Genomic DNA, 26,187 nt, shown 5'->3' on the forward strand with positions numbered 1-26,187 from the left:
TAACAGGCAGCAGGTCACTGCAGCTTCACCGTCAGCTCCTGGGAAGTCCTGAACCAGCGATGATCGCACTGTCTGAGGTCACTAACAGAGCTAATTATAGTCTGAAAGTCGCGCCTACTCTGCCGCAGAAAGGCCCTTCCAGAGCACAGCGCCGACTCCCGGATGAGGCCTCTGTGCAGGGCCCTGGGGCTGAGCAGGGGCCCGATTACATGGAGGCCCCCAGGGCCCACCGACCACCTTCCAAAAGCAACAGACAGCCAGGCAATCGAGTCAGAGCTCCTGGGGAGGGCCCTGGACTCAGGGTTTAGCACCCCTTCCAGGTGGCTCTCTAAAGATCGGGGTATGGGGGCCCTGGCCTCCTGGGGTCCTCTCTGGGGGCACAGCCCTAGAAAGGCAGGCCCTCCCTCATCTTGGGTCCTCGGGGGTCCCTGACCCCACTGACCACGGCACCCCCATCCCCCAGCCGTCTGCCCTTCTTTGGGGAAAGACTGCTGTCCCAGCGGTCCCCGGCCGGCCCGGAGCCTGAGGGCCCCACCAGGCGCACAGTCCTCCCCACGCCTCTCTCTGTAAAAGGGACACAAGGCCCCCATTGCGGGCTGCTCTGAGGAGGAGACAAACACCCTCCACACACCGCCCGGCACAGCGCGGGCCCTGCCCCTGGAGGCCGCCTCCACGCCGTCCTCAGCTGTTCCCTGTCTGAGCCCCCAAAGGGCTCCCGGTTTAAACCTGGGGACCAGGCCTGAAGCCTACAGGTGACTTGCTGGAAAATAACCCTGCTCGTGGCAGTCTGTGGGGAATAAACAGCCCGTCCCCCGCTGCCTCGCACCCCTACCCCACCACCTCCTCTCAGCAACGCCCCCGCCCCCCTCACCCTCTCTTCCCAGGCACACACGAGAAAGAAGCACAGGGAAAAAGCTCTAGAATGCTGACCTTTAAGATTTGCGACAATAAAATGACGATTTTGAAAATGCTTGATAACCGAGCTATGGTGTCACATTTTCTTTAAAAAACGACAAAGGCTCATGGTCCCCGGCACACCGCAGAAAAGCAAGAGCTGCCTGGGTGGACGGAAGGCAGACACCTGTGTTTCCCTCTTTTCTCCTGGTTGTATCTCCCAAACTTTCTACAAAGAGCTCGGGCAAGACGGTGGTTGAGTGGCAGGCACTAAGCCCCCCGCAGGGCACCGAGGCTGGGGGGCGGGGGTGGAACATACCCCGTGCCTCTCAGAGGACCTGGAGCCGCCCTGCGTCCCCAGCCAGCTGCTCCGTGGGCCGCCTCACAGCACAGCCCACACTGGCTCCTCCGTGCCCCCAGCCCCCGCACAGGACAGACCACGAACCATTGGGACGGTCGCCGTGGTCCTTCTTCTTCTGGGAGCGTCCGGTGCTCCTGGTCCGCGACCACGAGAAGAAGGCGCCTTTCCGCTTCCTCTCACTGTCTTCGTCCCCCAGCTCTTCGTTCAGGGACCGTCCTGATTTCGATTTTCCGCTCAACTGCCGTCAAAGGGAAAGCGCTATTAAAACAGCGTGACGCTGCTGTAGGGTCGCAGGAGACACACGCGAAGGGAAGTGGGGTGGGACGCCCAGGCGGGGGCGCCGAGGGAGGTGCAGCCCGCCAACCCCTCCAGACCAGCAGCTGGCCCCCGCCCCGCCCAGAGCCCCAGGAGTGCAGGCCTTTCGGGTTCTGCGAGTGAGGGAAGACGCCAACAGGGACGTCTGCTGTCTGCAGAGCGCCCTCCTGGGGAAGGCTGGCGCGCGGGTGGGCACCTTCTTGGGCGTGGACGTGTTGGAGTGGCCTGAGCTGGCACTGTGCTTGGAGACGGGGCTGCTGGGGACCTGCTGCGCGTCGGGCAGCGGGCGGCCCTCCACCTCCGCCAGGATGCACTCCTGGTACAGCGGGGATTTCAGGAACCGTGTGTAGCTGTCGAACTTCATCAGGTTGAAGATCTGCCGGGAAAACGCAGCGCTGCCCCATCACAGACGGAACTGGACCCTCGGTCCCCAAAGTGCAGGCCTCTTCCCAGAGCCCCTTGTCTCCCTTGCAGGGGTCACCCAGGCTCCTCAACGTGTGATCATGCTTCTTGGAACACGCCAGCCCCTGGGGTCACGCTTACAAACAGCCCGGTCCAACACCGACATGAAGCCAGCGCCTGAGCTGACTCAGGACAGGCAAGGTGCAGTCGTGGACAACCTTGACTTTGTTAAACAGGAATGAAACCAAGGCAACCAGAATCTAAAGGAAGTGAGACCTGCCTTGAATATACATTCCTCGGGACTTCCCTGGTGGCCCAGTGGCTAAGACTCCAGGGTTCCCATGCAGGGGCCTCAGGTTCAATCCCTGGTCATGGAACTAGAACACACACGCTGTAGCTCAGACCCGGTGCAGCCAAATATATAAATATGTATAAAAAGATAATACCTTCCTCCATTTTTTAACCTAATTCTTGTGACTAGGCAATAGAAGGAACTTCTGCTGAGGCCAGGGGACACGCGCTCCAACAGTGGGTCTGTGTGGACACGGGCTCTGACACTGGGTCCCGCGTGGACACGGGCTCTGACACTGGGTCCCGCGTGGACACGGGCTCTGACAGTGGGTCCGCGTGGACACGGGCTCTGACACTAGGTCCCACAAACACTTCTCATTACCGTGATGTCCTAAAGCTGAAGAGACCCAAACACCTATGGATCTGTGTGTGTCGACGCCCATGAGCCTGTGATCACGCACAGAGAGGAGCCAACAGACAGGGACGCGGTGCTGGGCCTTCCTGCTCCAGGCCCTGCTGAACCCCGGCCCTGAGATGGGAGCCCAGTGCGGGGGGCCCCGCTACACTCCCTGCGGGGGCTGGTGCCTGTGGGAGCAGCCCTCCAGGACCCCATCCTCTGTCCCTGCCAGGGCCGTCACCTGGAGTTGCTGCTCCTTGAACATGTCGGGGTGGGGGGCGCTGAGGATGTCGTCCGCCAGCTGGGCCTGGCTGTCGATGTTGACTGGCGTGGTGGCCTTGCTGCCCAGGAACTTACTGAAGATCTCGCGGGCCCTGTAGGAGAGCTGACGGGGCAGCGTGTGAGCCGGACACGCAGACTGCACACGCCTTCTGTGTCTGTTCACCACTGCAGCCCGAACGCCTGACATGACTCCGGGCACTGGAGACGCATTTTCTTGGGACCTAATAACCGTCTCTTGGTTGAAAACTGACCGAAAGTACCAGCTCGGCATGAAACTTTTCAATGAATTGGCTCCTTTCCAGGTCCTGTCAAAGGGCAATCTGAATGCTCAGAAGATCTGGGCTGGGACCTGCCACGCGGTCCCTGCGGCGCCGAGCGCGGGGGTCAGAGGGAAGCGGGGACCGGCTGCCTCAGGGCAGGTCGCGCCGGGACCCCGCCCGCCCCACGCGGCCTGCACGTGGCTGCCCAGACGGAAGCTCCTGGAATGCACCCCCCCCCAGATTCTCTCCCAGCTCCCCGTCCACACTGGGCGGCAGGCAGTACATGTGCTGAGGAAAGTGTTAGGGCTCCAGGCATTTATGAAAGCTAAGTTTAGGCAAAATTAAATATCACATATATTAAGAAACATTCTGAAAGAGGCATTTTTTTTAATCATGTGAAAGTTGTGCGTGGACTTTTCAGACCGCACTAGGTGTGAACCTCCACTGAAACCCCCACCCTCCACCCCCCACCCCACATCCCCGTCCGAAAAACCTACCTCCTTTTTGTCATGTGCGGGAACATGATTAAAATATTCACAGGCCTGCCAGAACAAAATGTTTTCTTCACTGAACTCCTTCCTCAGAAAATCCTAAGGAAAACACCATTGATTAACCATCACATGGTCCTCAGAAGAGGGCCCGTCAGTGGTGGGGGGACCTCACCACTGTGCTGTCTCTTCCCCACTTTACTCTGATTTTCCCCTTTCACAGAAACCAGAGGTGCCAAGCGCCTCTCCAGAGTTCCCCTAGAGACAAACTCAAAGGCTGGGGATGCCCAAGGAGCCGAGAATCCCTCCCGAGGGCCAACCCAGCTCGCAGGCAGCGGATGAGGGTTCACAGAGGCCCTGATGCAGCAGAGAGAGGCTCCCTCCAACCCCGGGCCTGAGAGTCTGGGGCTGAGGCAGGAGGGGAAGACGCCTGCCCCGCCTGCCCAGTCCCGCTGGAAGGGGTGCCCACTGCCCGTCAGACTCACGGAGAAGTAGCGAACGCCAAGTGGGTCCTGCAGAAGGCGCTCGAAGGACACGGCCCAGCTGGCCACCCTGCGCTCGCGCAGACGCCGGCAGCTCTGCACGCTGGGCAGGCTGGCATTGCTGCTGAGGCTGTGGTTGCTCACGCAATCCTTCAGGTCGGCGCCGGTCAGCTCTGCGGGCCACAGACACCTCGCTCACCACGGCCCTGCCCTCCTGTCCGCCGCCTCCCCGAGCCGTCCCCTCTGGGCGGAGGGGAGTGCCCACGCTGCCGCCACGTCGTCAGGCACCGGGGACGAGACAGAACATGCCTCCTGCAGCAGAGGCGCACCCAGACACGGGCACTCCCAGGTCGCGGCCAGCCTGGCTGCAGGAGCCACAGGGAGCGAGCTGAGTCCGCCCAGGGTCCTGAGGCACCTGGAGCCGGGGCCGGGTGACGGTGGGCAGAGCAGAGGGCAAGGGGCACCAGCAAGGGGCACCCAAAGAGACACGCACGTCACTCAGGGCACCACGGTGCCCAGCAGGGGGCAGGACCCACACACGCACCGTCCGGACCCGCCCTGCTAGAGCCCAACACACAGACCCCAAGAGGAAAGCTCCGGTTCTGTGTGCTCCGACACACTCACAGGCCGGCTCACACTCACACTGACTCACTCACAGGCCGGCTCACACTCACACTCACACACTCACAGGCTGGCTCACACTCACACTGACACACTCACAGGCAGGCTCACACTCACACTGACACACTCACAGGCCGGCTCACACTCACACTGACACACTCACAGGCCGGCTCACACTCACACTGACACACTCACAGGCAGGCTCACACTCACACTGACACACTCACAGGCCGGCTCACACTCACACACTCACAGGCAGGCTCACACTCACACTGACACACTCACAGGCCGGCTCACATTCACACTGACACACTCACAGGCCGGCTCACACTCACACTGACTCACAGGCCAGCTCACACTCACACTGACACACTCACAGGCAGGCTCACACTCACACTGACTCATAGGCAGGCTCACACTCACTGACACACTCACAGGCCGGCTCACACTCACACTGACTCACTCACAGGCAGGCTCACACTCACACTGACTCACTCACAGGCCAGCTCACACTCACACACACTGACACACTCACAGGCCGGCTCACACTCACACTGACTCACAGGCCAGCTCACACCACACTGACACACTCACAGGCCGGCTCACACTCACACTGACACACTCACAGGCAGGCTCACACTCACACTGACACACTCACAGGCCGGCTCACACTCACACACTCACAGGCAGGCTCACACTCACACTCACACTGACACACTCACAGGCCGGCTCACACTCACACTGACACACTCACAGGCCGGCTCACACTCACACTGACTCACAGGCCAGCTCACACTCACACTGACACACTCACAGGCAGGCTCACACTCACACTGACTCATAGGCAGGCTCACACTCACTGACACACTCACAGGCCGGCTCACACTCACACTGACTCACTCACAGGCAGGCTCACACTCACACTGACTCACTCACAGGCCAGCTCACACTCACACACACACTGACACACTCACAGGCCGGCTCACACTCACACTGACTCACAGGCCAGCTCACACTCACACTGACACACTCACAGGCCAGCTCACACTCACACTGACACACTCACAGGCAGCCTCACACTCACACTGACACACTCACAGGCCGGCTCACACTCACACACACACTGACACACTCACAGGCCAGCTCACACTCACACCCCTCCCCTCTCTCCTTGGGGCTGGGGTCCAGGAAGACCCCATGGCTCCACGTTTGACTGAACACCAGAGATGCTCACCCCCTGAGTCAACCTCTCCTCCCGACACACTTCCCCACATGTGCTTTATCAGAACTGGACAAAACCGAGTGTGGAGATCCGTGAGGACAACTACACAAGACAGAGGCAGGGCCACCCCACCCGACGTCAGACGCACGGCACACCGCGTCCTGCAGAAGCGTCCACTCTGCCGACAGGACACATCGGTCACCAGTGAGCACTGCGGGCCAGCGGCGGCCGCCTGGACAGTAACAGGGTGGGGGCTCCCAGCGTGCTCCAGACAAACCCTGCACGGACCAAAGACTCAGACGTGAACAGTGAAGTCAGAGAAACACGAGGAGAGCACAGCAGAGTCCTCTGAAATGCCGAGTGAGGACCCCCAGAGCACTCGCGCCCAGAGCTGGGGGGACAGACTCAGAGTCTCCGTGTGTGAGAACAGGCTGTGTGATGCCGGGGGTGGGCAGCGTGGGTGGGGGGCCCAAGGGCACGAACGCCAGGCCCGAGATGAACCATCCCTGAGATGGGATCCACAGTGAGTACGGTCAACACCGCGTCTGAGAGCACAGCTACGAGAGAGAACGTGACAAGCTCTCCATGTGTGTGCGCTCAGTTGTGGCCGACTCTGTGACCCTGTGGACTGTGGCCCACCAGGCCCCTCTGTCCATGGGATTCTCCAGGCAGGAACACTGGAGCGGGTTGCCATGCCGTCCTCCAGGGCATCTTCCTGGCCGAGGGATCGAACCCGTGTCTCTTACGTCTCCTGCACTGGCGAGCAGGTTCTTTACCATTAGCCCCCCCAGGAAGCCCTACAACTTCTCATCTCAAACGTCTGCAACAGTGTGTGGTGACCCTTTTACAATATATACACATTTTGAACCATCGTTGTACATCTGAAACAAACGCTGTCTATCAACACCTCAACAAAATAAAATGAAATCTCGGTATGTAAACAACACTGCAAGCGAAGTCAAAGACAAGCAAGAAACTGGAAAATGCATTTAACATGTTACGCAGTTGGAGGCCTAGTTTCCCGTGTGTTTAAGAGCAACTAAACATCATACGGAAAAAGATGAAGAAGCCCAAGAAAAGCGGGAGAAGAGCATGGTCAGTCCCCAGGCATGGGCTGCGGTGGACCCCACCCCAAGGAGCCAAAGCGACGGGAACCCAGAGCCAACGTCGGGGCGCAGGGGCTGAGCCAGGAGGCTCTCCTGCTGCACTCCACGCTGAGAAACGGCTGTCCTCACGAGACGAGCAGTCTTCCTGAAAACACTGTGACTGTGAGCCCGAGACACTCTCCAGGTTCCTCCCTTGAGGCCACGTGGCTGAACTGAGAGCTGAGGGGTGAACAGAAGGTAACCGACCTGAGAAAAGCCTTCCGTGAGGACGAGCACGTGCAAAGGCCCTGGGGCTGGAGACACACGGCTCACAGCTGGGGTGGTTGGGCACCTAAGCGGCAGGAGAGCCCCGAAGGCAGGGCCAGCGGGGCGGGTGGTGGACACCCGAGCTGTGTGGGTTTCACCCTGGGGGCAGCGATAAGCAAGGAAGGGCAAGATGGGAGAAAATATCTGCAAACAAGGCAACTGACAGCGCTTAATCTCTGAAATATAGAAGCAGCTCATACAACCCAACAACAAAGAAACAAACAACGCGATCGAAAAATAAACAGAAGACCTAAATAGACATTTCTCCAAAGATGACCTACAGATGGCCTATAGCACATAAAAAAATACTGAACATCACTAATTATTAGGGAAATGCAAATCAAAATTACAACGAGGTATTACCTCACATCAGTCAGAATGGCCACCATCAAAATATCTACAAATGATAAATGCTGGAGAGGGTGTGGAGAAAGGGCGTGTGTGGAGTCAAAGCTATGGTTTTTCCAGTAGTCATGTGTGGATGTGAGAATTGGACCATAAAGAAAGCTGAGTGCCGAAGAGCTGATGCTTTTGAACTCTGGTGTTGGAGAAGACTCTTGAGAGTCCCTTGGACTGCAAGGAGATCAAACCAGTCCATCCTAAAGGAAATCAGTCCTGCATATTCACTGGAAGGACGGATGCTGAAGCTGAAACTCCAATACTTTGGCCACCTGATGGGAAGAGCTGACTCACTGGAAAAGACCCTGATGCTGAGAAAGATTGAAGGCAGGAGGAGAAGGGGACGACAGAGGATGACATGGTTGGATGGCATCACTGACTCAATGGATGGATGGCATCACTGACTCAATGGACATGCATTTGAGCAAGCTCCAGGAGATGGTATAGGACTGGGAAGCCTGGCGTGCTGCAGTCCATGGGGTCACAAAGAGTCACAGGACTGAGCGACTGAACAATGAATATACAGAATAGATAAACAACATGGTCCTATTGTACACCACAGAGAACTATATTCAACAGCCTGTGATAAACCAATGAACAAGAATATTTTTTAAAAAGAATGTACATATATATGTGTGTGTACACGTGTGTGTGTGTCTATGTGTTGGAATGTAACTGAATCGGTTTGCCGTACAGCAGAAATCAACACAACGTTGTAAATGAACTATACTTCAGTAAAAGATATTGGGAAAAAATCACATCTATGTTAGAAAATAAGACAAGTAATAATAGCAATAGTAACAGAAGGGACCTGGTCCTCCTGGCTGCCCGTGGAGAGGGGCCCTGAGCGCTGCCCTGGCAGAGGTGTGGCTGAGGGCACTGGGGGCGGGGGCGGGGCTGAGAGGACTGCAGGCGTGGAGCATGGGGGGCGGGGAGAGGTGGGCAGCACGTGCTCCAACACGGAGCAGGCCCTGAGCAGGTACGCAGAGCAGGAGGGAGGCGGGTGCGGGCCCCACGCCGCAGGTTCGCGGAGGGATCAGGGAAGGGAAGGACGAATGCGGAATACACGCTTTAGGGAAAGATGACCCATACACTGACTCATTTCTATTAAGACTCGGCAAATACGAATTGCTTTTAGGACTCACAGATCAACCGCTGTCACTTTAAAAGTCTCATCGAGGGCTTCCCTGGTGGCCGGTGGTAAAGAATCCACTTGTCAAGAGTGCTGCCCTGGCAGAGGCTCCATCCCAGATGCGGGAAGACCCACGTGCCTCAGAGCAGCTACAGAGCCTGAGGTTCAGAGCCGGGAGCCGCAGTTGCGGAGCCCACGTGCGGCTGACCGCAATGAGAGAAGAGCCGGCAGCCACGAAGAGCCAGCACGGCCGAAAATAAATAAGATTAGTTTTTAAAAGTCTCATCGATAAAGACGCTTTACAATCAGAATAAAAGGAACCTCCTGGCCCCTGGGTGCGGGCTCTGTGGGTCAGCAGCACACTCTGGGGTCCGCCTTGACAGACTCCTGGTGGGAGCCGGGCGGTCCCCACGCGGAGTCTTAGGGGCGCTGGCGTCCTGCACAGGAAGATGGTGTAGGGAAGGGGTTGGGGCGGGGGGGGGGGGCTCCGCCAGCAGACAGAGCCCCCCTCCAGGAAGTCGCTTCAGCTGAAAACTCCTGCTCCCCTGAGGGGCGTGGGGACCCACAAGGTCAGAAAGGGACCCAGCGCCCGCACCACCCCCACAAGCTCCTTCTCCGTCCTGCAGGAGACACCCCTGCACTGCGGTTTCAGGGACCTGAATGCCTGCTCCCTGGGCCTCAATTTCGGCACCAGGAGCTTGGAAGGTGGACGGCAGAGACCCTGCAGGAGCATCCCCAGGGCCAGGCCACGCCGCCCCACTCTGCGGACCTCAGCCAGACCTCAGGGAGCCTGCACCCGCTTCAGAGGGGAGAATTAGAGACACCCCCCGGGGGCACAGAGCATGTGCCTACGGTTCTTGTCACCATAAGACCTCCTGGTGGGCCTTAGGCGGGGACCCGCCGGGCGGGTGCAGAGCCCCCCGGGGACGACAAAACCCAAGCACGTCCGTGTGTCCACACACATGGGACAGTCTCCTGGCCTTTGACATGCACTGTCAGATTCTGAATTTCACAATTCACAGCACCTTTCAGCTCTCAACACACGGAAAACGACGCACATTTGTGGAAGGACTGCCCTTGAACACAAGTGAAATTCCTCCCAACGCCAGGGCTCCCCCCCCAACTCCAAGGCCAGTACAGTCCCTGGGGTGTCCGGTGTTTGGAAAACCCACAGGCATCCTCCAACCCAAGAGGAAGACTCCATGGAAGACCCCCACCTCCCACCTCTCAGCTTCACTTCTGAGATGTTTCCTGGGTTCTGTGGTCACTGTTGTTGTTTTTTTCCCCCTATCAATCAGTTTGAGTCAAAGAAATGCTTTCCTGATGAGGAAGTTTATGAAGTCTATCAGATTTGCTGAAAACGGGAATGCCCAGACCCCTACACTGGCTGGACGAACACGCAGGTTACCCTGTGGCAAGTGTCTTGAGGCCCGCCCCTGGGTGAGCGTTTTATGGATAATTCTGTAACTCAAGGCTCTCTCCCATCATTATCTCGCCAGAATATCTCATCCACCATACCCTCCAGCACTGTAAAGCCAATTCACGGTCAGGCTATAGGCTTGACGGCCGCCTGCCTGTGAGCCGCACCCCCACCCCCGCACACGTACCTGGGGCCCGCGCGGTCTGCCTGCCCCCGCCAACCACGACAGGGCGCAGACCAGAGGGATTTACCTGGACAGAGCTGATAAGAGCCACTGTGATGCCACTTAACCAAATACTTCCAACCATTCACCGCAAACCACCCCTCTGAATCCATACCAGGGTCAGCCGGCACAGCCCCCGGGGCCCCGGGCAAAGGCTGAGGCCACACACAGAGACATTGTCCTGAGCTCAGCTCCCCGAGGAGGCAAATTAGTGCACTTTCTCCAGAGACGCCCGACCCGGCTGACAAAGGCGAGTCTCTCCCTTCAGCGCGGGGAGAAGGAGGTACAGTATACTTAACACAAAGCCTCACAAAGAGGCATCCATAATTCAGAGCAGACCTTCCGCCCGCGGCTGCCGAGGAGGCTGAATTATTTAGCAGGCGGAGCAGCTCCCAAGGCTGCTCTCTGAGGCTCCTGGGCTGGAGCTGAAGCCCTGGGGCCGCGGGGAATCCTTTCTGTTAAATCAGCAGTGATGAAGGGAAGACATATCTCATGATAAAACTCTTATTTCCCTATTAACAAAATTCCAGTCTGTAATGAGAAGGTGACCACCCAAAGCTCACAGCGTCAGGAGCCTTCACTAGGTGGTGAGCAGCCAGCCCAGACTGAACCACTTCTAAACCATCAGGAGCACTGTGAGGTCAAAGCAAAGCGCACTGTGCGGTGAAGGCTCTGTTTACAAACACGGGGCGGGGGTCTGCTCCGGATTCTCGGATGGACGCTGCGGCAGAAACTGGGCGGCAGCTCTGCTAAACAAGACGTCAGATCAATCTCAGCGTCTCCAAGGGAACCATTCGGGGAGAGGCTGTAAGGCCGCAGCCCAGCCCCTGGGGAGCCACCTTCCCAGCAAGCCCTTTCTGATCTCAAGTTTCCAAGGCGCAGCCACGTGCCAGCGAGGAGGCGGCAGAGCTCAGGAGGGCATATGCGCGGAGTCGGGCCGCGCCCGCCGTTTGCCCAGGGGCTTGGCCACAGGTACAGCTGATACCCCCGGGGACAGCATACAGACTGAAGCGCGAAAACGCCTCCCCTGGCACCCCTCCCTTAGGCCACAGGTGCCACCCTGTGCGGGCAAATTTTCGTTAAATTAAAACTTGCAGAGAGTTACAAAGACCGTAAAAGGGCCCTTCACGTACCCTTCACCCCAATCCACCGGCATCCAGTCCTGCCCTGTTGGCTGTGTGACCTCTCCCCATCCTGCTCACTCCCCCCCCTTCTCCTTGTCTGAACACAAACGCTGGTAACTCTTCCCAAACCGGAGATTAAGCTGGAGACAGCATGCCTCTTGGCCCCTGAACACTTCGGTGTGAATTTCTGAAGAGCGGGGACATTCCCTTTCATAGCCAGAGCACAGCCATCAAAGCTGGGGAAAGTCACACAGCGTGAGTCCCCGTTTCATCAACAAGTCCCTTTCTGGCTACTTCCCGGTCCAGGGTCCAAGTCAGCACTGCTCAGGGCTCGTGCATCTTTAAAAGCTCCCGGCCCCTCTGCTTCCGAGACCCAGACGTGGGCCCGTTACGTGTGCACAGCCCTCAGCCTGGGCCGCCTGGTGTCCCTGGCTGACCTGGCCGGTGCCCCGCGTGTGTCCTCCTGGCGTGTCTCTGCAGGAGGGCAGGGGTCGGCCCACTGCAGGCGCTGCTGGCGCTGTTGGTCGGGGAGCAGGCTTCTCACGGTGGAGGCTCTCACATGGTGGGCGGAGCCTGCTCCTGCCTTTCAGCATCCAGGGGAGACTTCCTGAGGCCGCCGGTCCTCCTCCACTCAACTCTGCGAGAGCGCCCCTTCTCCCCACTTGCTACAAGCTCGTTCATCTGTATTAGTATGCAGTCAGCGGGCCTGTTTCACCCAACGGCGTATAATCCACAAACACCGGGCCTGTTTTTCTTTCATGCTCGCCTTCCTTCTAGCTGGGGCTTGGTCCTTCTGGGAAGCCCTCGGCACGCACTGAGCACCTCCTCATTTCCTGGCAGAGGACGTGCGTGGGGATCATGTTGTACGTTCCCTGATCCAGCCCAGGAAATCAGTCTTTGCTCCAAGAAGCCCAGTTCCTTTCACTGAGGAGAGGGGTTTAGACAGCAAGATCTGGACACAAGGGCCACTCACTGCTGCTGGGGAGTCGCACTACTCTCAGGCCCGTCCAGCAGACAGAGCTAATAAACACTAACACACATACCCACACGTGCCTATGATACACAGTTCAGATCAGATCAGTTCAGTCACTCAGTCGTGTCCGACTCTTTGCGACCCCATGGACTGCAGCACACCAGGCTTCCCTGTCCATCACCAACTCCCAGAGTTTGCTCAAACTTATGTCCATCGAGTTGGTGATGCCATCTAGCCATCTCATCCTTTGTTACCCCCTTCTCCTTCCGCCTTCAGTCTTTCCCAGCATCAGGGTCTTTTCTAATGAGTCCATTCTTCCCATCAGGTGGCCAAAGTATTGGAGTTTCAGCTTCAACATTAATCCTTCCGATGAATATTCAGGACTGATTTCCTTTAGGATGGACTGGTTGGAGCTCCTTGCAGTCCAAGGGTCTTCTCCAACACCACAGTTCAAAAGCATCAATTCTTTGGCACTCAGCTTTCTTATAGTCTAATTTTCACATCCATACATGACCACTGGAAAAACCATTGCCTTGCCTAGATGGACCTTTGTTGGCAAAGTAATGTCTCTGCTTTTTCATATGCTGTCTAGGTTGATTATAACTTTTCTTCTGTGTGAATACACAGGTACACATCTATTTATTTATTTCTACATGTTCACATCCACTAAAGCCACGAGTTCACAGTGATACCTCAAGCTCTGACCCAACCCCAGGACATCCTCCTCCTCCAGTTCTGTAACTCTGTCCCAGCAGTGGAGAGCTGGGCTCCCATGATTCTTGGTGTATTTACTCATTTGCTGGAGCACACAAAACATTCTTTAAGAACCGATAAACACACACTTGCCGAAAACAAAACCACTAATGAGAGTTCAGCCTTTCTTTACAGTTTTTAAGATAAGATCCACATACAGTGAAATGTACAATCTTGGGTGCAGGACTCAGTTTTAACGTCACATCATTTACTTTTTAGAGCCTGTGCTTGTTAGTGAACTGGTCCACCTTTCAAACCGACCAGACCTTGAGAATACCTGCCACATGGTCACTGCAATGGTGCAACTTGGCTCTGGGGGGAACCCGGGGGAGACTCACACCCACACGGGTCGCTGTGGCTCTGGGCAGCATCGCGTGATACACGCAAGGACCTGAGTATCGCTACGCCTTGGTTTCCCTTATTGGGGAGGAACGAACAAATACAGGGCTTGGGCCAAGAGCAGATCTTTACACCGTGCATCCAAACATTGAGAAGATGTCAAAGAAGCTGGCGCACTGTTAATAAGACTCTTCGGACAACCTGGAAGGCCAGGGGTGGACTCAGAATTCCGGGCCATGCCCGAGTCCCACACCGCGAGGCGGAAGCCCGGGAGGACTGCCAGCCCCCCGCCCCACCCTCATCAGCCGTGTGCCCACGTCTGCCCCGTCCTGCCCCATCCTGCCACGCCCTGCAGCAGTCACCTGGAGCATGTTCGCTTCAGTCCCCAGCTCTAGCCCTGGCATGCTTTACAGATTTAAAGATGCAGCCCTTCTCTCCTCAAAGAAATCACACAGGCAACCCCCGTGCGTGGCCGGGTCACTGGGGAGGAAGAGGACACGGGTAAGAATGGGCGGGACAGACCCCAGGCCGCGTCCTGCTTGACCTGGTGCAGCCTCGGGCAGGCGGCCCAGCTCCTCTCCGTGAAAGGCCTGCCCCTGTTTACAGAGCCCTGCCGACAATGAGCGGGACTGTGGAGCCTGACGGCACTCCTCAGACCGCAGTCCACCAACTGCTGGTCCATCAGCCCATTCTACAGGCGAGGCTGCCGAGCTGCGACACGTGAGATCAGCCGGTGACTGCGCTGGGACGGCGTCCGTGTGCTCCACGGGATGCTCCTGGCCAGAGGTCACACCCCGGAGAGCAGGCCATCGCCCCCAGGGGTACGGAGCAGCCCTCGGTGTGCAGCATCCTTGCGTGTACCCCCCAGGGCCACCAGACACGTGCGCCCAGACGGGAGAAACCTACATCTGAGTCTCTCCTGGAGTCAACATCAGAAAAGTCGAGTTATAACTATTCTGGCAGAGCAAAGCAGAACAAACTCCCTGGGTCTGAAATGACACAAGTCCTTCTGGAGACTGAAATGCCAAGCAGATGGGGGTGAAACGCCGGGAGTGCTCGCGAGGCCGCGAGTGGGCAGAACGGCAACCAAAAAGGGTCAGTGTGGGAAGTGAGGCGACATGCAGAGGGTATGCTGGCGCTTGTCACGTTGAGAGCCCAGGATGCGAGGCGCGGAGATAGCAACTGAGGCCGCACGTGGCTGCCCACTCACCAGCACCCGACCACAGGGGGTCCCCAGGACTCACCAACAAGAGACAGGACACTTTTCCAAGATGAGCCCTAATCAACTTCGTTGATTTGAATGGAAAAACTTACATTATTCACTTAGTAATTCTTTCATGAAGCTAATGTATTTCATTTCAGTGATTAAAACCATACACTCCATGAAGACCTCCTTTCACACAGGTGCCAAGGGCCACACGCGAAGCTCAGAACCCCCTGCTGTGGCCTGACCCTGTCTGCAGGCCACTGCTCAATGCAGAAGGCCAAGGACCCCAACTGGGGGCTCCACAAGGCAGACTCAGACCGGGCGCTGACCCTGCCCTCAGCCGAGGACAGAAACCACAGGCGCGGCGGGGAGCCCAGGTCTGCATGGAGACCAGGCACCCCCACAGGACGGGGCCAGCGGGCCAGCCAGCAGAGAGGGAAAAGGGGCAAGGCTGTGGGGTCATCCGGGGTGCCCAGGGCAGGCGCCCCCTCCCGCAGGGAGGGCGCCGAGTGCAGAGGAGCCACACAGAGACACGGAGAGGCAGGCTCCCATCTCAGGCGCAGACTGTGCGACTCTGACCTGGGGTCTGGGACAGTTAGGGTCTCATATAATCTCAATAAGGAAGGCAATATGTCAGGTGCAAAACTAAACAATACTTGTGGCTTTGATGTGACAAACAAAGCAATCAAATTTAAAGAGTCACTTATGCCAGGCTACCAAAATCTGGCCACCAGGCTGGTTCCTGTTCCATGGGGTCTTCAGGCCCCACGTCCCGCTCCCTGGCCCCTACCCGGGAAGACAGGCAGCTCCCCTGCCCCTTCTCCTGCACGAGGTGGTACTGACGAGGCGTGGCGTCCCAAAGCCCGCACCAGTGGCCTGGCTGTCTCCAGGGGGCAGAGCTAAAGGCAGAGGTGACCCACACTGAGGTAGCACCTCCACAAGGAGTGGTCTGCAGCCTTCAAAAGCGGCACGAGTGTGAAAAGCAAGGGCAGAAGGAGGAACTCTTCTCCTGAAGGAGACGGAAGAAGCACGACAACTAAAAGCAAAGTGTGACTCTGAACCGGATCCTTTCACTGCAGGGTTGAAATTCACCACGAATTGCTGAAATGAATAGACTGTGAGGACAAGATCATGGTAATGTATTGGCGTTAAGTTCCGAATTTCGACAGTCGTATTTTGATTTTGCAAGAAAATGTATTCCTCTGGAAGAAATTGACTCTAAAGTATCCAAGATGATAAGCACATCATATCAGCAACTTACTTTCAAAATGGTATAGGAGAAGTTCTTTGTGCTACAGCTGCAAACTTTGAGTCTGATATAGTTTCAGGCTGAAAAAAATTAACACGGTGCAAAAAAATAAATAAACGCTGAAGCGCCCACCTGGCAGGTGTGCCCTCTCTCCCCCCACCGGCCCCGGGGATCATTCAAGCCTAACTCTTCCATGGAGTAAGTCAAGATCAGGGCTCCACTACACCAGGAACCAACCATTCCTCACGTTGTCATCCTAAAACTGGATGGGATGCTAAGATGGACATTTCAACATATGTTTGTTGAAAGTCTGCTTTGCGACAAGCTATGTCCTGGAAGCAGGAGTCTCCAGCCCAGCTCTACCTGACACAGGTGAGTCCTGGACGAAGCACCCCCACTCCTCCTGGCTGGGCAGGGTGCTCCTCCTTCTGTAACGCTGCAGTCATCAGTCAGTTTAGTCGCTCAGTCATCTCTGACTCTTTGTGACCCCATGGACTGCAGCACACGAGGCTTCCCTGCCCATCAACAGCTCCCGGGGCTTGTTCAAACTCATGTCCATTGAGTCGGTGATGCCATCCAACTATCTCATCCTCTGTCGTCCCCTTCTCCTCCTGCCTTCAATCTTTCCCAGCATCAGGGTCTTCTCTAATGAGTTGGCTCTTTGCATCAGGTGGCCAAAGTATTAGAGATTCAGTATCAGTCCTTCCAATGAATATTCAGGACTGATCTCCTTTAGGATGGACTGGTTTGATCTCCTTGCAGTGCAAGGGACTCTCAAAGGTCTTCTCCTACACCACAGTTCAAAAGCATCAATTCTTTGGCGCTCAGCTTTCTTTATGGTCCAATTCTCACATCCACACGACTGCTGGAAAAACCATAGCTTTGACTACACAGACCTTTGTTGGCAAAGAAATGTCTCTGCTTTTTAATATGCTATCGAGGTTTGTCATAGCTTTTCTTCCAAGGAGCAAGCGTCTTTTGATTTCATGGCTGCAGTCACCACCTGCAGTGATTTTGGAGCCCAAGAAAATAAATTTGTCAGTTTCCATTGTTTCCCCATCTATTTACCATGAAGTGATGGGACCAGATGTCATGATCTTAGTTTTCTGAACGTTGAGTTTTAAGTCAGTTTTTTCACTCTCCTCTTTCACCTTCATCAAGAGGCTCTTTAGTTCCTCTTCGCTTTCTGCCGTAAGTGTGGTGTCATCTGAGTATCTGAGGTTATTGATATTTCTCCTGGCAATCTTGATTCCAGCTTGTGCTTCATCCAGCCCAGTGTTTCTCATGATGTACTCTACATATAAGTTAAATAAGCAGGGTGACAATATACAGCCTTGACGTACTCCTTTCCCAATTTGGAACCAGTCCCTTGTTCCATGTCTGGTTCTAACTGTGGCTTCCTGACCTGCATACAGGTTTCTCAGGAGGCAGGTAAGGTGGTCTGGTATTCCCATCCCTTGAAGAATCTTCCACAGTTTATTGTGATCCACACAGTCAAAAGCTTTAGCGTAGTCAATGAAGAAGTAGATGTTTTTCTGGAATTCTCTTGCTTTTTCTATGGTCCAACGGGTGTTGGCAATTTGATCTCTAGTTCCTCTGCCTTTTCTAAATCCAGCTTGAACATCTGGAAGTTCACAGTTCACATACTGTTGAAGCCTAGCTTGGAGAATTTTGAGCATTCTTTTGCTAGTGTGTGAGGTGAGTGCAATTGTAAAGCACTCTTTGAGCATTCTTTGGCATTGCCTTTCTAGGGACTGGAATAAAAACTAATCTTTTCCAGTCCTGTGGCCACTGCTGAGTTTTCCAAATTTGCTGGCACATTGAGTGCAGCACTTTCACAGCATCATCTCTTCGGATTTGAAATAGCTGAACTGGAATTCCACCACCTCCACTAGCTTTGTTCATAGTGATGCTTCCTAAGGCCCACTTGACTTCACACTCCAAGATGTCTGGCTCTAGGTGAGTGATCACACCATTGTGATTATCTGGGTCGTGAAGATCTTTTTTGTACAGTTCTTCTGTGTATTCTTGCCACCTCTTCTTAGTATCTTCTGCTTCTGTTACATCCATACTATTTCTGTCCTTTATTGAACCCATCTTTGCATGAAATGTTCCCTTGGTATCTCTAATTTTCTTGAAGAGATCTCTAGTCTTTTCCATTCTATTGTTTTCCTCTATTTCTTTGCACTGATCACTGAGGAAGGTTTTCTTATCTCTCCTTGCTATTCTTTGGAACTCTGCATTCAGATGGGTGTATCTTTCCTTTTCTCCTTTGCCTTTTGCTTCTCTTCTTTTCTCAGCTATTTGTAAGGCCTCCTCAGACAGCCATTTTGCCTTTTTGCATTTCATTTTCTTGGGGATGGGTTTGATCACCGCCTCCTGTACAACGATACGAACCTCCACCCATAACCGGGCACTAATGGCAGAGGAGGCTGTGAAAACTCCTCAACCAACTCACCTGACCGTTCTGCAAACCCCCAGCAGTCACTGTTCACAGGCGTCATAAGAATACTGCGACAAGGGGCCCCCTGGTGGCCCAGTGGTTAAGAGTCCTCCTTGTGGAAAACAAGGGAATTCCAGAAAAACATCTACTTCATTGACTGCACTAAAGCCTTTGACTGTGTGGGTCACAATAAACTGTGGGAAATTCTTAGAGATGAGAATACCAGACCACCACGAGGAGAAATATCAATAACCTCAGATATGCAGATGACACCACCCTTATGGCAGAAAGTGAAGAACTAAAGACCCTCTTGATGAAAGTGAAAGAGGAGAGTGAAAAAGTTGGCTTAAAGCTCAACATTCAAAAAACTAAGATCATGGCATCTGGTTCCATCACCTCATGGGAAATAGATGGGAAAACAGTGGAAACAGTGTAAGACTTTATTTTTCTGGGCTCCAAAATCACTGCAGATGGTGATTGCAGCCATGCAATTAACAGACGGCTACTTCTTGGAAGGAAAGTTATGACCAACCTAGATAGCATATTAAAAAGCAAAGACATTACTTTGTCAACAAAGGTCCATCTAGTCAAGACTATGGTTTTTCCAGTGGTCATGTATGGATGTGAGAGTTGGACTACAAAGAAAGCTGAGCGCCGAAGAATTGATGCTTTTGAACTGTGGTGTTGGAGAAGACTCTTGAGAGTCCCTTGGACTGCGAGGAGATCCAACCAGTCCATCCTAAAGGAGACCAGTCCTGGGTGTTCATTGGAAGGACTGATGCTGAAGCTGAAACTCCAATACTTTGGCCACCTGATGCAAAGAGCTGACTCATTTGAAAAGACCCTGATGGTGGGAAAGATTGAGGGCAGGAGGAGAAGGGGATGACAGAGGATGAGATGGTTGGATGGCATCACTGACTCAATGGACATGGGTTTGGGTGGACTCTGGGAGTTGGTGATGGAAAGGCAGGCCTGGCGTGCTGCGATTCATGGGGTCACAAAGAGTTGGACATGACTCAGCGACTGAACTGAACTGAACCAAACCACCTTACCTGCCTCCTGAGAAAACTGTATGGAAGCAACAGAACCGGACATGGAACAATGGACTTCTTGAAAATTGGGAAAGGAGTACAAGACTGTATATTGTCACCCTGCTTATTTAACTTATATGCAGAGTACATCATGCAAAATATCAGCTGGAAGAAGCACAAGCTGGAGTCCAGACGCAAGAAATATCAGCAACCTCAGATATGTAGATGATACCACTCTAATGGCAGAAAGCAATGAGGAACTAAAGAGCCTCTTGATGAGGGTGAAAGAAGAGAGTGAAAAAGCTGGTTTAAACTCAACATTCAAAAAAAAAAAAAAAGCGAAGATCATGGCATCCATTCCCATCACTTCATAGCAAATAAATGGGGAAAAAGTGGAAACAGTGACAGATTTTCGTGGGCTCCAAAATCACTGCAGATGGTGACTGCAGTCATGAAATTAAAAGACACCCGCTCCTAGAAGGAAAGCTATGTGAAACCTAGACAGCATATTGAAAAGCAGAGGCAGCACTGCCAACCAAGGTCTGTAGAATCAAAGCTGTGGTTTTCCCAGTAGTCACGTACGGACGTGAGAGCTGGACCACATATAAGGCTGAGCACCAAAGAGCTGATGCTTTTCAACTGTGGTGTGGGAGAAGTCTCTGTTGAGTCCCCTGGACAACGAGGAGATCCAACCGGTCCATCCTAAAGGAAATCAACCCTGAATATTCATTGGAAGGACTGATGTTGAAGCTGAAGCTCCAACATTTTAGCCACCTGACATGAAGAGCTGAGTCATTTGAAAAGACCCTGATGCTGGGAAAGATCGAAGGCGGGGGGAGAAGGGGACGACAGAGGATGAGATGGTTGGATAGCATCACCGACTCAATGGACACGAGTTTGAGCAAGCTCCAGGAACTGGTGATGGACAGGGAGGCCTGGCGTGCTGCAGTCCATGGGGTCACAAAGAGTCGGACACGACTGAGTGAGTGAACAACAGGATATTAAGTACAACACAAGGAATACAGCCAATGCTTTATAATAACTGTAAACGGTGTATTGTACATCCTTTAAAACTTATGAATGAGTATATTGTGCACCTGCACTATATAATATTGTAAATCACCTACACTTCACTTAAAAAAATGGAATGGGGGCTTAATTTTACCAGACACTCCTTTAGTTTCTATTGTGATAATCATACAGTCTTACCCCTTTAATCTATTCACACAACACAATCTGCCTAAGTGTCTGTGAGATTCCTTTACTGAAATGTAAACCCCGTGAAGGCAGGGGCTTTGTTTTGTTCACCAATATATCCCCAGTGCGCAAAACAGTTTTTAGAAGAATGTAGAAGCCCTAAAAATAATTGTCAAATCAATGAATCACGACTTCAGTGGGAAATTCTCTATTTTTAAACTATCCTTGCATTCCTTGAATAAGGGTGGCTGAAATGGTAAAGAATCTGCCTGCAATGCAGGACACCTGGGTTTGATCCCTGGGTCAGGAAGATCCCCTGGAGAAGGGCATGACAACCTACTCCAGTGTTCTTGCCTGGAAAATCCCATGGACAGAGGAGCCTGGCGGGCTACACACAGTCCATGGGGTCGCAAAGAGTCAGGCATGACTGAGCGACTTTCACTTTTACTGTCCATACAGATGAATTAAAAAACACGGCTGGATTCAATTTGCTAAAATTTTATTTAAGAAGTTTCCATATTTGTTCATAGGTTAAATTGGCCAGTGGTTTAATTTTGTGCTATCCTTATCCAGTTTTGGTATCAAGGTTATGCTGGCTTTGCAAAATAAGCAGGGGGGCTTCCCATCTTCTGTACCCTGTGTGGCAGACCACGTGAATTCCAAACAAAATGCTGGCTGCCCCTCCTCATGAGAGGGCTGTCATGCCCTCTGCCTCAGTGTCAGGCCTGGCCTTGTGATGGGCTTTGGCCAATGAACGTGAGCGCGTATCAGGTGCCGCCCCGTGCGGGGAGCTGCCTGCTTCTGCCAGGCCCCTCCTCTCTGCCACAGGACCCACAGGGCCCCACGAGGAACTGCTCCAACAGTCTGGCTCCTGGGATGAAAATACGTAGACCAGAACACAGTCAAACATAATGAAAGCTAAGAAAGAAATTTTCCTTTTTCAGAGCCACTGAGAGTTTGGAATTACTTGTTACCGCAACATCATTGTCCTAAGCTGACTGATACACTCACCTATAAATTGGTTTGGGCATGTTGCCTTTTTCAGTATAGATCTCTGGCTTCCAAATCAGTTTTGCCTGTGTTGATTCATCTAACCAATGTTTCTCTTTCCTCTTAGGCTAATCATATTTTCATGAACTTTGTCCAACTGACCTGGTAATCAGATGCATTAGTATAAAGTTATTCATAGAATTCTCTGTTGTATTTGATGTTAACTTTGTCTTCTTTCTTCTTCATTCTTGATATGTTTTCCCTCTTTTCTTTGGTCATACTTACTGAAGACTTCTTTTTTGGTCTAATTAATCAGTTACATACTGTTTGTTTTGTTTGCCATTTTGTTAATTTCTACTTTATCCTTATTATTTCTTTGATCTTAATTTGAGTTTGTTATGTTTTCCCCACTTTAGGTTTTTATGTTGAAAGCTTATTTCCTATATCTTCCAAGTTTTCTTTTTTATAATATATACATTTAAAACTACAAAATTTTCTCTGAAAACCACTTTGACTATATTCCATGGTGTTAATGTGTTATTAAACAGTTCTAAACTGTAATATAATTTCCATTTTAGTTTTTTCCTTGACCCATGGATTATTTGGAAATACAGTTTTAAACTTTCAAACATACAGATTATGTATGTTTTTTTTTTCAACTGGCTTCTATTTAATTACACTGATAATAGATGTGACCTGTATGCCATAAACATATTTTAAATTTGTAGGAACTGTATTTCTGGAGTAGAATACTGCCAACTTTGGTAGATACTCCACCTACCTTTGGGGGTGAAAGTATATTCCCTATTGGGTGTAATATATATATATATGTGTGTGTGTGTGTGTGTGTGAGTGTGTATAAAATGTAATATATGTGTGTATATATATTATATGTATATATATTTTATATGTATATATATTATATGTATATATATTTTATATATATATATATATATGTGAGTGTGTGTGTGTGTAATATAAGTTGTCTGTTTTACAACTCAAATACCCTGTGATCTTATTCTATTTCTTAGCTTCTGGAAAAGGTATATTATAGCCTTCCCCTAAGAATACTTGTCCACATTTATTGCAGGCCATCTAACTTTGTTGATAAGTGAGAGACTCTTATTTTTGGTGCATATTGCCTGCTTTGTTCTTTTTATAGGTTTTTAACTTGAATTATTTTGCGTGATGTTATTGTCGCCATACCAATTTTCTCTTTTCTTAGAATCTACCCAAGAAAAAGATTAATTTCATTTAATTTTTTCAATCTTCCTGTGTGTTCTAATTTTGAATTTTAAACAATCTAAACGAGAGCTTTTCTCCTCTGATGCCCTTTCCCTTCCATTTGCTCTGTGACCTGTCCTGGGTTCTTCTCTCTGCCTAGTCCTTCTAGGAAGTCTTATCCCTTCCTAGGGCCACTTCTACCAGAAACGCAGTGAAAACAGCAACAGGGATGCTAACATAAAACTGGCAGCTCTTACTATGTACGTGCCACGTGCTGCTCCAAGGGCATCACAGTTCTCACAGTAACTCTGCACAGCGGGTCCTGGTGCCCACATTACAGAGACCTGAGCCGCCCGCACTCGAGATTCGCCACACATCCCAGCGCCTCAGACGACGCCGTCTCCACCGTCCTCCGCTGCCCACTGATCCCGCAGGTTTGGGCCTCGTCTTCTCGTGACCTCCCATCACTCAAGCCTCTCCCAGCACTAAACCCACCAGCAGACTGAAGACCCCCAAGCTCACATTTCCAGCATCCGCACCCACTGACCCCGCTCTCGACACCACGGTCCCATCTGGAGCCTGAGGAGCCACTCGAGAGTCACAGCGTGTCTTCCTGCCCTGTCACCCGCTTCTCCCGGCCCTGCCCCTCTCGCCCGCCAACGCCATGACCGGCGCCCATGGAGGTGTCTTCGCAGGCAGAGCACCTTCCTCTCCAGGGTTCCACGGCCCCGCGGGTCCTTCTCTGCTTCCTCCTGGCTCCTCCCACCCCCCCAGACTCACATCAGGGGTCACCTGCGTCACAAGACTTTCCCGCCCCTCCCCTGAACAAAGCTTGTCTGAGGGTGACACTGGCCTGAAGTCAGCTCACTTCATGCTGGTTTTAGATACTGAGAGAGGTTAACTCATCTAGAAGGGACGGCTTTTTAAAAGGCAAACAAACCCAGCCAGATTTAGTATTTACTCCGGGGGAATGACCTGAAGATTTTTAGAAAAGAAGACACAATGAGGACCACAGAGGTCCAGTCACAGAACATAAAAATCCAGCTGTCCTAATACCAGCGTGGCTTCTGCCACCATTTCCAGCAAAAGCATCACACGCAAATTCCAAAAGTCTTGTGTCTCCACCAGCTCAGGCAGAAGAAAGGTGACTCTGGAAAACCACCAGCAACCCACTAATGGCTCCAAAATGTGCCAGAAAATGCCAAGCAATCTCAAGACTACACAAGCAGACCTCTAAGTGCAGACAGCATGACAGTGATTATGACATGAGGTACTGCTCCAATGACAAAGAGACCAATGGAACAGAAGACAGAGGCCAGAAACAGACCCACAAACACACGATTACCTGATAAAGGCGCCACGTCTGGTCAGTGGGGAGAGGATGTGCCTTTTCAATAGATGGAACTGGGTCACCCGGGCTTCACAGGGAAAGTGAATCCTGTCCCCTAACTCACATCATACAAAAATCAGTTTCAGACAGCCAGAGGTTTCACCGTAAAAGATTAAAGCTTCATGGTTTCACCTTCATGGTCTTGGGAAGGGCAACCCCTGCTCTAAAGGATATAAAAGCATCAGCAGAAAAGGAAAGGGATGAAAAACTGATGGTCATCAAAAGAGCATGAGGAGAGTGAACAGGCAAGCTGCAGAGACTCACCTGAACATATGAACTCAATGTGAGAATCAAGTCCAGGATATGTTTCAACATTTCCTACAAACCAGCAAGGAAAGGCAGACGACCCAGGAGGAAAATGGGCAGAGGTCCTGCTCGGACACTTCACAACAGAGGACATGCCAGGGACCAGCAACACACAGTGGTGCTCACCCCACCAGTCGTCACGGCCCTGCAAGCTAAACCAGAACCCAGCGCCGCCCACCATCTCCAGGAGCTCGCTCAAATTCACGTCCCCTGAGTCAGTGATGCTGTCTAATCATCTCATCCTCTGTCGCCCCCTTCTCCTCCCGCCTTCAATCTTTCCCAGTATCAGGGTCTTTTCCAATGAGTTGACTCTTCGCACCAAGTGGCCAAAGTATTGGAGCTTCAGCTTCAGCATCAGTCCTTCCAATGAATATTCAGGACTGATTTCTTTTACAATGGACTGGTTGGATCTCCCTGCAGTCCAAGGGACTCTCAAGAGTCTTCTCCAACACCACAGTTCAAAAGCATCAATTCTTTGGTGCTCAGCTTTCTTTACGGTCCAACTCTCATATCTGCAGGTGACTACTGGAAAAACCGTAGCTTTGACTAGACAGAGCTTTGTTGGCAAAGTAACGTCTCTGATTTTTAATACACTGTCTAGGTTGGTCACAGTTTTTCTTCCAAGCAGCAAGTGTCTTTTAATTTCACAGCTGCAGTCACTGTCTGCAGTGACTTTGGAGCCCAAAAAAATAAAGTCTGTCACTGCTTCCATTTTTTTCTCCTATTTGCCATGAAGTGACAAATGTAAAATGTAACTGTGTGTAATTACTTAATCACCCGGCTGTCAGATACACTGCTTTCTAGATGTGTTACCTACATTTTATAAATCCACCCCAGCCAAGGCGGCGTCCCAGGTCATGAGTGAGGGTGCCCTGCGCGTGTGCCCCGAGCTCCCGTGGCTGGTGGGGATCACCACGCACACACTGCCCTGTCCAGGAGGGGCTGGTGCTGCCCTGACGAGGGGGACGGAGCCTGGAGTGCTCAGGACGGAGTCTGCACACACAGGAAGCAACCCCGGGAGCCCAGGAACAGCAAAGCTGGGAGCTGCAGACTTTGTGCTCCCAGAACCCGCCTGGGGTTGTGAGATTTCTGAGTCCCCTCTGGTTCTGGCTGAACACGTGGCCTTCAAAGGAGACTCCACATGTGTCAGCCGTAAGTAGTGGGGCTAAGCTTAGAGTGAACGCTACTTTAGATCTGTCCTTTGAAGAAGCCTGAAACAAGCCTCAAAGGGATCAAGCCAATCCCCAAGTGGCCTGACAGCCAGTTAAAGCAAACTCCAACACTCTTCAAGGGAAGATAACGAAATCAAGCACCCACTTAAAAATCACTAGCCAAGGAATGATACAGAAATGAGATCCAG

General features: G+C 52.5%; 1 protein-coding gene across 4 annotated transcripts in view; it reads right to left on the bottom strand.

The window, feature by feature from the left end:
* The window catches only part of RGS12 (regulator of G protein signaling 12), a 118,212-nt gene that overhangs the window by 16,366 nt on the left and 75,659 nt on the right, over positions 1-26,187 (bottom strand). For all 4 annotated transcript variants that reach the window (XM_043447659.1, XM_043447662.1, XM_043447660.1 and 1 more), the window contains 5 exons: positions 4,176-4,345; positions 3,700-3,792; positions 2,902-3,045; positions 1,767-1,946; positions 1,340-1,493 (listed from right to left, as the gene is read on the bottom strand). In XM_043447659.1, coding sequence (XP_043303594.1) covers positions 1,340-1,493; positions 1,767-1,946; positions 2,902-3,045; positions 3,700-3,792; positions 4,176-4,345 — 741 coding nt within the window. The remainder of the gene's footprint in view (positions 1-1,339; positions 1,494-1,766; positions 1,947-2,901; positions 3,046-3,699; positions 3,793-4,175; positions 4,346-26,187) is intronic.

The sequence above is a fragment of the Cervus canadensis genome, chromosome 26 (genome assembly GCF_019320065.1).
Source record: "Cervus canadensis isolate Bull #8, Minnesota chromosome 26, ASM1932006v1, whole genome shotgun sequence".
Classification (NCBI taxonomy): Eukaryota; Metazoa; Chordata; class Mammalia; order Artiodactyla; family Cervidae; genus Cervus; species Cervus canadensis.